General features: G+C 36.5%; 1 protein-coding gene across 7 annotated transcripts in view; it reads left to right on the top strand.

The window, feature by feature from the left end:
* Window positions 1-13,843, top strand: part of Elp4 (elongator acetyltransferase complex subunit 4) — a 222,944-nt gene that overhangs the window by 114,836 nt on the left and 94,265 nt on the right. For all 7 annotated transcript variants that reach the window (XR_005501986.2, NM_001115047.2, XM_039105869.2 and 4 more), the window contains exons 8-9: window positions 137-245; window positions 2,314-2,420. Coding sequence is in view for 6 of the 7 variants with exons in the window: in NM_001115047.2 (NP_001108519.1) it covers window positions 137-245; window positions 2,314-2,420 (216 nt within the window). In the remaining variant the exon portion in view is untranslated. The remainder of the gene's footprint in view (window positions 1-136; window positions 246-2,313; window positions 2,421-13,843) is intronic.

Raw genomic sequence — 13,843 nt, 5'->3', positions numbered from 1 at the left:
TTTAACTTTTATTTATTAATGTCTCTTACCTCCACTAAGATTTGTATTCAGGATGGTATAGTAGCATTGTGTAGATGTCTTATTTTGTAATTAATTATAACATGAGTATTCCGTTTCCATGTTTTTTTTTTTTCAGAATAAAGCAATTACTACCCGTGTGAGAAATTTGTCAGATACAGTAGTTGGTCTGGAATCTTTTATTGGTTCAGAGAGAGAGACCAACCCATTGTATAAGGATTATCATGGTAAGCATCATCTTTATCATGAAAAAAACATATACTGAGTGCTTCTCACATACTTGAAAGCGTCCTTCTGGTCTAATTAGAACATCTGCTATAACATGGTGGAAGTTTTATTCCACTGTTAAATATTTTTCCTCTTGGTTAATATTCTATTTCAACTGTTCGTCAAACTTAGATTGCAGATTATGATAACTGAGTAGTCAAATCCAGGGTCTGAAGTTGTTGCACCAGTGGCTTAAGGTTTATGTGAAATCAGCCATGTTTACAAATGCCCCTAAATTTTAAAATGTACAATATGAACTACTTCTGGCCCTAAGCATTTTGAATAACAAATACTCAACCTGTAATAGCGTACCAGTCTTTCTGTGATATATACAGGTTTATAATTTATAGAGCTAGCTATGTGGTAAGGTACATCCTAGACTGAAATGTAGTTTAATGGTAGAGTATTTTCCAATAAGGCTGTAGTTCAATCCCCAGTTTTAGCACTTTAAAAAGGAATACATATTACCTTGTCTTGTCCCCTGACATAAACCAAAAAAAAAAATTGACTGAACATTTTACTACATTAATTTTTTTTTGGTTTGGTTTGGTTTTGATGGTAGAGACTGAACCTCCTGCCTTGTTATTTTAAGTTACATTACCATTTATAAGTGTTCACTTATAAACTTACTAAAACTTTGTTTTATATTACAAATATATTTTGCTTAAAACATTTCAAAAGTTGAGCTGTCATTCTTTGTGCTGAAATCCCTGATTGAATAAATTATTCCTCATGTGTAATAAGTATTTGTAAACTTTCTTATAATAAAAAAGAACTGAGAATAAAATAATTAATGAGTTAATTAATAAGGCCTCCTAACTTAACACATGTAGGGAAAAATAAGAAATGTGCTGTCCTTATTTCTATTAAGTATATTCTACTAAATTAAGTGTGTATGAGATGTTTAATTGTTATAAGCTATTGTCTTAATGAGAAGTAGGTAGTAAATATGATCAAAATGCAGCCTATGGAATTTTCAAATTATTTATTACAACATTATATTTGAAATGTAAGCATATTTATTTTGGTGAATTACTTGGAAATAAAAGTTATAACATACTCTAAACTTGAATGCATGCACACATTACTGAGCATGCGCATGCATGCACATGTACACACACACACACACACACACACACACACACACACGCACACGCACACGCACACACGCACGCAGTTCTATAAATAAGGTCTGTCTACTCCAATCTGACATTCGATGTCTCTTATCCCATGGTCAAGTATCTGTATCCCTGACATGGTGTTTTTAAATATGAGCTGAGTCAGGCAAAAAGATGTGCTGAAGAACCTTACGTGTCTTCATCTGTGGGAACTGACCCCTCGCTTAGTCAGAAACTACACAAAAGCCATCCAGTGCCTTGTCAGTAAAGATTAGCAAGTGTCTCTGCTGATGAGGCCTGGAGCTCACGGTTTACCTAGCACTGCTGCAGAGCTTCTAATGGCCACATAAGGGCCTAACGTGCCATAAAAATCAGTGTTTCCGGATGGCATACAGACTAATGTTTGATCCTAGACCATACTGAAATGTAGTTTTCTTCAATAGTTTGTTCAGCGCACAAAATGGAATACTTTTTATTGGTGTTTTGCAGGTTATCAGTAACCCAAAAGCTGTGTTTTGCTGGCTGCTTACTGGTGCATTTAATAACATAAAGATCACTGAGTGGTGCTGTGGGCAGCACGCAAGGTGATCGCCATATTTGCTTACTGTAAATACGAAAGAAAATTGCACGCAGACTGGCTGAGGTTTTGACAAGTATTAAGGTCCCTCTTTACATCTGTCCTCCTGTACCACAGTGCACTTAGCTTTCCTCACTCAGGATTTCTGTTTATCTTATTCTGCTTGATTACATGAGTATAATCACACCATTTGCTTCACTGCTCCGAGTAGTCAGCTCCAGTTTAAAGGGAGGATGCTTGTGTGTAAATTTACAGATTCTGCTGTAAGACTCCCTAATTTATGCCTCTGATGACAGCACTTAAGGCTTTCTCTTTTAATTTCCTTTCCATGAGGTCTAATCCATATACGGAAGATTCCTCGGCTTAATAACTTGACTTGTGATGAATCGGATGTCAAAGACTTAGCTTTTAAGTTAAAAAGGAAGCTGTTCACCATTGAGGTAAGAGACTTTTTATGTTTTAGTTTACTGCCTTAAGGTAAATGGTCCCCTTATGCTTGATTCTCACTGTAATAAAACATCTAAACACATTTCCGGCCACAAATTAAGTACTTTTGTTATAACAAACTAATTGTTTGTTATATTTTCCTCCATTCTAATCATGTATTTTTATTCAGGTACAGCAAAAAAAAGAATGTCTATAATAGCTATTAAAAATAAGCTCCAAACTCAAATGATAAATACGACGTGACTCTCCAAGGCTTTCAAAAGCATTTAATTAAATGTTAATGAGCTGTGCTTACTGTGTGTGGAATATGAATGCTACCCACAACTATGTATGGATAACAAGTTTTATGCCTACCTCATAAAGGTTCTTTGTTTTATTTGGTTTGGTTTGATTTTTAATATCATGGAGATTACATTTAATTTTTAAAATGTTGAATTAAACAAAGTATGAGTTATATTAGTGGCTGGATGTAAATTTTCTACATGTGCATTTTTGTGACCTTTCTGCAAGCAGGATGACAGAAAGCAATTCAAAAGAGTTATTTCAGCTCAATCTTGCTAAAGAGCAAATGAATGTGGAACTATTAAGCAATTAGGGTTGATATATTTATTAATGAAGTAAATGTTCAGAGAGATGGCATTTGGGTGGTGTGATAGTTATCAGTATAGTTGGTGCAATTTTTTTTTTTAAACAAAGACATAAAACAGCCAAACTGCCTTGACAAACCATGTTGTTTAATCTCTTTTCGAATGAAAAGCTCTTAAGCAGGCCACTTGTCTTAACTGCTTGAAACCATAAAAAGGGAGAATTACCACCAATAAATTAGCATATTTTTAACTTCATCACCAAATGATCATCAATGTGGCTTGGCACTGCTTTGGTGTTTGGGACTTCACCCTTAAAGTGACCACTTTGGCCCTTCTCTGACCCTCTGCCCTCTTTAAGCTGGCCACTTGATAAGGTAACTTAATGGCTCTCTCTCTTTCTCTGTGCCTTTACATTTACAAGTAGCACTAACCTATAAATCATCATAAGGGTCCTATCCTGTGACAAATTAATGTGCCCTCCTCCTAATTAATGGTCATCAATGTCCTTAATTATCTAATCCTATTGAGAGTAGTTAATAGTTAATCAGACAGCCAGTTCTTCAGGCAGGTCATCTCTGCAGGAGTGTTAGAAGTTCCTCATCTGGGGAATACTCCCTTCAAAAGCCACTTAAAGCCCCGAGAGGAGTGTGTAGAAATAGTGATTCTTGAGCTAATTTGCTTTACTTCTCAAAAGATGCCATTGAAATGGAACCCAAGATTGTAACTGGGCCAGCATTGTCTCAGCTTTTCTGATGGAATACTGAGTGACTTATCATCATAAACATTTAGAGAACTAGGTTTAAGCTTATTGTCTGGCAAAAGTATGCTTCCACTTTTTAAGTTGAATTTATATTTCAAATATAATTTTCCCTCTACATAGTTATTTTTCCAAATTTCCCAATATTTTTAAAACTAGGTCTGTGGTATTATTTCTATTATATGCAAATTAAGCAAGAATTCTTCAGTAGAAAAGTTATTGTGCCCAAAGAAGGATGATCATGTGAATCCTGTTTATGACCTTGCTCAGTGTCTTATGGGGAGCATAAAAATGACTGCATAATGTCAAATGAGACCACTCCCTTGAATAGCAGGAGGTTCTAATGGAGAATGCCAATTAGCCACACAGGCTTCTTGTTATTACACAAGCTAAAAGAATCGTAACTGTCACCTTGTGATTTGGAAGCAGTATTTGAAAACAAAACAAAAATGAAGTCACCTTTTTAAAAATGTAATATTCAAGAACAGTCAATCAAACTCTTTGTCACCTTGGTTTATCTAATAAGTAAGGATTTGGGGTTTTATAAAATATAGATTCAGGGTAAAGGCCATTTTAAATGACAAAACTAATAGAAGTACATAAATCTGACATTTTTAAACAAAAATAAAGTACAAGCTATATTCCTCTGAAAAGTCTGAAGTGGTAGTGTCTTGGGCATTGAATCTGTGTTGTTCCCAGAAGCAAAGCCTGGCTCAGTGGGTAAAGTTCCAATTCCACACAGGCAGATTTATAGGATGTACCTAAAGTCTCATGACTCACAAAGGAGCGATGGATAGAGGCACAGAGCAGAGGAGAGAGGGGTGCTACTAAATCCTATTTAGCCATTGGCCTTTGTTTATGACAGGTAAAGCAACTTTTCCAATACTTGTCAACTTGGAGAGACTCAAAAACAGAGCAGTGTTTTCTCCCTCTTAGAGTACATACTGATGTTCCTTCATGTCCTTCTGATTCAGAAGAAAACACTTATCACAATAAATTGTTACAATTTCCTGTAACTTTGAGGCTGCATATATTGCCCTTTGTGAAAAACACAGCAGAATGCTGTCTATAGTGCTGACACTGGAGCCCACATATGTGTGCACCAACCACAGACGCTCCACTCCCTCGAATTTGTAACTTTGCACTGGCCTCAACACTGAGCTGAAATGACTGTCTAAACTTAGGATCTTTCTGTGTGGCAGTTTGTTTTTCTTTAATAATGTTGGTAGTGTCACTAACTAAACTCTATAACTGTGGTGCACTGCTGGTACATAGTTTGTAGGATTTGAAGTGGGGCTGCGTTGAATTTGATGTTAGAGAAACAGCATTTTTACATGAATGTAATTTTTTGTATTTTTTGTTTTCACATTCTACTAATTTAATTTTCTAACAAGTGATAATATATTATTACATTAGCTGCACCATCTATAAAATTATTACAAAAAAAATTGCTTCCTTATGGGACAGTTTTTCAACTCTAAGCATCACAGTTTCTAGGTTCAAGTTGGGAAGTTGACAATTGAGTTGTGCTGAAATTCCCAGAAAGTACATTGTATAACTACAAATGTTCAGCAGATAGATGAAGAGCAGCTATGGAGGTTTGAACTGGCCCAAATTCAATAATTAGTGTATCTGGGTCTTATAGACTACATATTGAGACCATAGACTGTCAAAGGAACTCGAGCTTATTCAAGACTGCCTTGTGTTACCTGACCCCAGTTAAGAAGATGAGACCTCAATAACTCTACAGCCACCAAGGCTTTTTTTCTCACAAATACTTGGCCAGCCTATTACTATAAACTAGCAAGCCCTGCTGTATTTACTGAATAGATTTATCCTTAACTGCTAACACCAAAATTCCATTTGCTTTTGCTGTAAATTAGCTTCATGAAAATATGACAATATAGCTTGATGTTGCTTCACAGAATTATCTGAAACGTTCACATTTTGCAAAGTATAAAGTCCCATAGGCTACTAGCCACTATGACAATATTAACAGTTCAGATTGTTGCGTGGTACCATCAGGTCTAGATTTACTTCTCTGTATTTATTTTCTATGACCTTTCCAGTTGTTAATGATAAGTAGGAAGGTGAAATATGTTTAACATACCCAAAGATGAAGAGAAGGAAACTAGCCCATCAACTCACAGGGACGTCACTGAAATAACTACAAATCCTAGTAGGTGGTAGTATCATGGGCCATACAGTCTAATATAATCTTTCTGACAATGTCCTTGACAGGTCCTGACTGCTGTATAAGTTAGCTTGTTTTCATAAATGTACTGCCAATAACAAAACTAAAGTATTGAACATGTTTTTATTTGTCTGAATGAAATCATTTTTCAAAAATAAACCCAAGCCAAGGGGAGAGCTCAGTGGACAGGATACTTACTGCATGAGCATGAGAACCTGAATTTGGTCCCAGACACATATAAAACCCAGGTGTGGCCAAGCATGCCTGTAACCCCAGCACTGGGAGGGCAAAGACAGACGGATCCCTGAGGTTCACCGGCCTGCTAGTCTAGCCAAAAGAGTGGGCTCCATTGAGAGACCCTGTCCCAAATCAAAAGGCAAAGCAGTAGAGGAGAAGCCTAGTGTTGCCATCTGGCCTCCACATGTACATGCAGGGTGAATGTCATAGGTGCATGCCCACTCTCACACATATATTTACATTCTATAGGAGTACAATGTAATTTACATGTTCACATTTTAAATGTGTAATTTACATGTTCACATTTTAAATGTGAAAATACCAGTATTTTCACTTGAATTTCTTAGTCATATAGGCATACAGCAGTGACACAGATTCTTAGACTCTCCAGAAGTTGGTTTAGTTTTTACTACATATATTCTACATTGCCATAGTGAACCTATCAAAAATGCATTCCACTTTAAGGAGAACACAGTTGTGAGACTGTCTAATCCTATTTCTTCCAACTTTGGAATCTTAATTAGAAGAGATAAGGGAGGGGAACATTATTTAACTAAATTATTGTCGTGAATCTGTAGCAAAAGGTATAATCCTCAATTGGGCCAATTAGTGAAGCCTGTAGTTAGCCGTGCTGTGGCGAGCACTTGATTAGATCTGACACTGTCCTAGTTCCCACTGTTGTTTTGCCAGGTATGATGGTCAGACTTCAAAGAGCCAGAGGCATCAGCAGGCCAAGGTTTGGAGGCCAGCTTAGGTCCGGTAGTTAATCTCTCTGCTAAACCCACAGCAGCTCTCACACAAAACAAGCTTACACGACACAATCATGCGGTATTAGAGTTAGAGTTGAGTCATGCCAATTCGCCTTTGATTTTTTGATGATTGACCAAAGATGGATACATGATTAGACATATGCTAAAAGTACACTGATTAGATAATTTCCCAAAATATTTGAAGTATTTTTTGACTTCCTATATAAATGTTGTGAAAACTTACTCCTTTTGATCAGCTCTTGCAGTAAGCTGGTGCTGTGTTGAGGAGTAAATGAGTATTTCTTCCTGGCAGCTCAATTGAATACCAAACTTTTCACTTAGTGCCTCATCTAAGTTTCTTTACATTAATAGTTCTTAAGGAGACTGGAAATGGAAATTGTTTCTAAGTGGTAAGCTTTTTAAAAATCTATTAAGTGTGTTGAAAGGGGAAAAAAAGAAACATTTTTTCCCTTAGTCATTTATGTTCGCTGACAATTTTTGTGAAATTTCCTTATAATTGTTTTCCACTTAGATGTTGAGTAAAGTGCCCTTTGTAGGATGGATTGTGTAAGTGTTCGTTTCTCTGCATTCTGATTTGTTAAGGTATTGCAGTAATAGTGACATGTTTCCATTCTGAGAAAAGCCTAAGGCTGCTTTAGTGTTATTCCAAATGATTGAAGCTGCCATCTTGCTGACTCTCCCTGGGGCAGCAGGAAGCCTGTTTGCTTCTGTGTTCCTTTCCCGTGCTTCCTGTGAGTCTGGCTGCAGGACATCATGGCTTCCTTGGCAAGGCGAAGGTCAGTTCACGTCTGACTGCTGACGCCTTCAGTCTCTGTGTGGTTGGCAGTGCTGAGACTACTGTGTTTATAGCAAATTAATCCTATTTTTAATGTCTCTATCTTATAATATCTTTATTGTAAATTACTTTATATAAAGCTCTTTTCAGCCCAAAATCTATTGTTTTATATTGTACCTTGTTTTTGGTAATGCTAGGGGTCAAACCCAGGGCCTTGCACATGCTAGGCAAGCACTCTGCCCCTGGGCTACACCCCCAGATCCTTGCCTTTTTCTTATATTTATTCATAACTATATTTTATGCAAGAAATTTGAGCATGATCTAGTTAATGATTTCACAAAGCACAATCCAAATATTTCAAAACAGTTAACACTCTTCAGGCATGACTCCATGAAGATTCCCCAGTGCTTGTGGTATAGCAATCTCAACTTTGAGACCATGCTAATTAGAACAAAGAGCACTGTCAAAAGCTGCAAAGAGACAAAAATCTCTTCTCCTTCCTAAAGTTTGCAGGCATGAACACTTCTGCAAGCGCATTCTGTGCCTAGGCTCCACAAAAATTATATTTCAGTACTTTAAGGGTTTCTTGAAGCCCTCACAGAACTGTAGCAGAATTTACCCCATTTACACAGTAGCTCTGAAACACTTCCTCCCACACTGTGTCACTTACATGTCAGACAAAGACAGAAGAAGAAAACAAGTGATGGCAAATCACACCTGGCCTAGTTCCCTGCCAAGTTGTATTTTTAAATTTCTAGAACACAAGAACATACATTCTACTAGTGTGTCCTCCAGTGTGCCTCAGATAATCACACTTAATAAATATGGTTTCCATAAGCTTGTCTGTGGCGCAGGGAACCTTGTGGATACTTTGTTCCCAAACTTTCCTAAATTAGCCATTGCTCTCAGTACCCTTGCACAACAAACATCCCAAATATTCAACCTTCCAATCCTTTCAAGGTCTTTTCTCATCATTTGACTGCTCGGATAATGATGTTCCATTTTATTCCCTCCCTTTGAAAACATGTATTGGCCCATCGGAGATGTGGCGTTATTTGCAAACACACACTCTATTTGATTTGCAGGGTGACAGGTTATGCTGCTCTAACGTTTATCTGCTTTCAGCTCCTTTGTTTAGTTAGCTTACCTCTAAAATGTTAGGTTCCCCCACAATAGGGACATATTATTCTTGTTCACAACTAAATCTTCAACATACATATTTATTTGTTCCATAAATATTTGCCAAATGTTAAACCACTGTTTTTGAAGTAACTTGGAAACACGGTTTTAGAAGCTTGTATTTGACACAGTTATTCTAGGCATCGTTCATGTTTTTACATGCAGCACCATATTCAGTTGCTGCTTTAGCCTCACAGGGATCTTGCATGTACACTAGTGCACTATGTGCATCTTGCTGTAAAAGGATAAAAGATGTGGAGAGTTACAGAACCGTCTCTGAGTCAGTCTCCTGTGGTTATTCATGCTAAGTCTTGATCTTCTGGTTCCTAGTGCGGAATTATACCTGAAAGCTATCAGGCTTAGGAATTCTGCTAATTATGGCTAAATTGTTTCTAATTAGTTAAGATATTTTTATATCTTATGTTTTCCTAAATTATTTTATGTGTTATCTTGAAAATGCATTCTTCTGAAGATGTAGACTGTACCACTTGGGGTACAGGCCTTGGAATAAAAGAGACAGCTTGGTCTGTCACTGCTGCTACTTAAGGCCTTTCTGACTTTGGACAAGTTGCTTAAACTCTCTGAACTATACATTTGCTCACTGGTAAAATAATGGAACATAATCATTACAGGTCTATTAAAAATACTGTGAAGCACTTGTGTTTGTCCCAGAAGCCAAAAAGCACTTAATGAGACTTGTTTTGTGGTGGTTGTTGTTTTAACAAATAATGATTAACAGAATTCCTAGTTCTGCACAAGAAACCAGAAGATCAAGACTTAGCATGAATAACCACAGGAGACTGACTCAGAGACGGTTCTGTAACTCTCCACATCTTTTATCCTTTTACAGCAAGATGGGTACACTAGTGCACATGCAAGATCCCTGTGAGGCTAAAGCAGCAACTGAATATGGTGCTGCATGTAAAAACATGAACGATGCCTAGAATAACTGTGTCAAATACAAGCTTCTAAAACCCTGTTTCCAAGTTACTTCAAAAACAGTAATTTGTTCATCACTAGTTAATATGTTTTTGTATTTTATGTTTTTCTAAATTATTTTTAAATGTTATCTTCATAGCATCAAGCATTATCCTGTGAAATAATTAAGGCATATGTAACTCGTGAATTAATTAGGTTTTGCCAGATTTCTTTTTCCAGATCATCAATTTTTAACCTTATCTTTTGAGATTAGAAACAAAGTTCTAATGAAATTTTAACTATTTATTTAAAGCTACTCTTTTGTAAACTTTTCTTGAGGTTATTTGAATACTATCTTTGAGTAAAATTCAGCAATAAATCCTATGATAGCAGAATATTAATCTGTCATTAATTAAAATTACTAAAAAACTTAGGTCACTGAAAACTATGAAGATATTACTTCACTAAGAAAACATGATATTAGCCAGGTGTAGTGTGGACACCTTCAATTCCAGTACTCAGGAAGCAGGCATATCTCTGTGAGTTCAAAGTATAAATAAACTTCATAATGAAGACTCCTAATATAGGTAAAAGTCAGTTTTGTGTGTGTGTGTGTGTGTGTGTGTGTGTGTGTGTATGTGTGTAGTAATAATCTATAATTAATGAAGTCCACAACCTGACATTTTAATAAATTAAAACTTAAGAATAAAAGTAAAACTAATAATATATTTTACTCTTTATAACAATTTGAACATACTTAAATTTTACATATGAGATATTTATGAGGTAAAATTATTTTTAGTTTCAATAAAATTGAATTTCAGAGGCTGGAAATTTAGTTCAGTGATAGTGTACTTACTTAATTCACATAAGACCTACACCCAGAACAGCAATTTTAAAAAAAATTATAGAACTGCACCAATAAATTTCCCCAGCACCTCATAGCTTCTTCCCTCTGTATCTGGACACTCAGATAAATGGCAAACATCCATGCTTAATTTGAGGAGATGGGAGGCTCCGGAAGGGATGGCTTGCTGTCAAACCCAACACCAAGGGACTGAAGAGAGGGCTCAGCCAGGGACATGCTCTGGCTGCTCTTCCAGAGGCCCCATGTTCCATTCTCAGCACCGGTACAGCACTCACAAGACAAGAGTCTGTAACACACACAGGCAAGCACCTGTGCACAAAGCATACTAACAATAAACAAACAGTTTTTAAAACAAGATTACATTTATAATTCATACCAAACAAAATCTTCTAGGTTAAGAAAAATTAATTTACAAGCTAGACATGATGGTAGTATATACATGTAATTCTAATACACATGTAACTCAGGAGGCTGAGACAAGAGGACTGTGTTTGAGACTGGCCTGAACTACAAGGGAAACACAGCAAACAACAAATAAAGCAATTTCCCATTGGTTTGGGCTTAAAAACCACATATATATGGTTTTTTATATATATATAATAACAAAATATCCTTTAAGTCCATGTAGACCTGTTAATCTATAAAAAAATCAATGGAGGACTTAGAGAAAGGACTGAAGGAGCTGAAGGAGTTTGCAACCCCATAGGAAGAACAACAATATCAACTAACCAGGCACCCCAGAGCTCCCAGGGACTAAACCACCAACCAAAGAATACACATGGAGGGACCCAGGCTCCAGCTGCACATGTAGCAGAGGATGGCATTGTCTGGCATCAATGAGAGGAGAAGCCCTTGGTCCTGTGAAGGCATGTGTCCCCAGTGTAGGGGAATGCAAAGGAGGAGAGGCAAGAGTAGGTGGGTGGGAGTAGGAGCATCCTGATAGAAGCAGGGTGAGGAGGAGGGGCATGGGAGAGGGAGCAAAGGGGATAACCTTTGAAACATAAATACATAAAATATCCAAGAAAAATAAATAAATTTAGTTTTAAAAATTTTTCAAAAATTCTAAGGCTGGTCATAAAGTAACCATGTCCATACTGATCTCTGCTTGTTACCTGTCTCTTGGTTTCTACTCTGCAGTGTTCTGTCTATGCTCCACACTTCAGTGTAGTGAAAATATCAGGTATCTCTATGGTCCCTCTTATAGTGTTAACGCTTTGAGAACATATGAGTCTTTAGGGGTATAATATTGCTACAAACTTAGGTCTGTCTGGTTCATTTCATTGCCTTTTCCTGGTTCAATGCTAATTGTATTGGTGCTTAGTAAATACTGGCTGCACAGGTGGATGAGTCAGTGCCCTCCTGACACTTTCACTATAGCAATTTCAGCTTTACAGACTGAATGCTTTAATGTACCAGAACATTTTCTTTGGAGAGTTAATATACTGCTAAGCTTTCTCATAAGCAAAGCAACTCTCAACACATAGCAGGTAATATAATGAGTTGTTGTCAGTGAAATGAAATAGAACTGTGCTTTAAATACCAATATTCAATGAGGAAGTTTTTAATTGACAATACATAATTTATATACTTACGTGAATGACCATTTCATTATCTTCTTACCTGTGAACTTTATAGGGATGCTTAATCTTGAAATTTTAACAAAAGTCAGGCACGGTGGTATACACCATTAATCACAACACTCATAAGGCAAAGGCAGGCAGATTTCTTGTGAGTTCAAGGCCAACCTGGTCTACATAGCAAATTCTAAGCCAACCAGAGGTAGAAAGTGGTGGGGGGAAGGAAAGAGAAAGAGGTTTAATAATGAAATTTTTAAATTCACAAAGATAGTTATGAATTTCCATTCTAGTTCCCATTGTGAACTGCTGAGTTTTGTCTATATTGTGAAACCAAATGGGAATCATGTCTAATTCCTTCATTTCAAGACCTATACTTCCCAGCTTACTTTTTGACCCATTAGTTCCCTGTTGATATACCTAGTTTGGTTTTTTGGGGGTTTTTTTGTTTGTTTGTTTGTTTGTTTTGTTTTGTTTTGTTTGTGGCAAATGTGGCTGATTTTGTTTTTCTATGTTTTTCTGATGTTTAAAAGAAAAATTATATAGATTAGTAGAACTTGTGACTTACTGGATGAGATGATTGGATAAAAATGGGATTAGAAGACAACATTTTAAATATTGTGCAATGGCTTCCATATGTGGGAATCTATAACTGTCAAAGAATCATCCCGTCGACTGTCTCGATGCACATGAGGCAACCCAGTTTTAAAGCCTTGCTTTAGTTTGCCTACTTATGAGTCCCCTCTTTGGAAGCCATCCAGATCTGCCTAAAAATTTAAATTAAGACTATTATTTCTAATTATGGTACCTTTATAACATAATTCATAGCAACTTAATTCAATAGCTAATTTGATTTTTTAAACTAAAACATATATAAAGTATTTGGAAAACACGATCTCTGTATATTCCTTCATAGTATCGTATTCATACTCAGCTTTACTTATGTCCCATGATTGTAACACTCCCGTCTCCCGTTTACTTGAGGGACTCTTACACGAGACCCTGTATGCAGTGTAAGGGAAGCAGTATAAAACCACGTCTGCCCTTATTGCAGGATAACCATGTCCAGTTCTAACCCTGCTGTTGTATAAGGAAACTGTACTGGATGTTAGGAGGACAATTAGTTTTGCCATGCTTCCTTTGTCCTGCATAACTAAATTGAAATTTGTGTTTTCTCAGGCCAAAAACATTTACTTTCTGATTATTGTCAGAAAAGTTATTATAGTGAAAAATCTCAGTGTTAATGCTTTAAACAAATTTCACTGAAAGAATTGACAGTTGAGGGATATGATTTCTAGTCTTTAAATTCATCTCTATTTGAAAAACAGTGAATGCACTATGTGTAATTTGTACTTGTAAAATCAATAGAGTCTCTTTCTGAAAATACCTGGCTTTTCTCAAGCTACACTACTATTTTGTGAAAATGTTAAATTTCATAAAAAGATTGAAACTGAAGGAGAGTTGAGATGCTCAAAGCCAGCTTGCTGTGTGTGTGTGTGTGTGTGTGTGTGTGTGTGTGTGTGTGTGTGTGGTATGCAGTGTGTGTGTTGTATGTGT

Source organism: Rattus norvegicus, chromosome 3, assembly GCF_036323735.1.
Source record: "Rattus norvegicus strain BN/NHsdMcwi chromosome 3, GRCr8, whole genome shotgun sequence".
NCBI lineage: Eukaryota > Metazoa > Chordata > Mammalia > Rodentia > Muridae > Rattus > Rattus norvegicus.
This window is presented reverse-complemented; position numbering and strand designations above follow the sequence as displayed.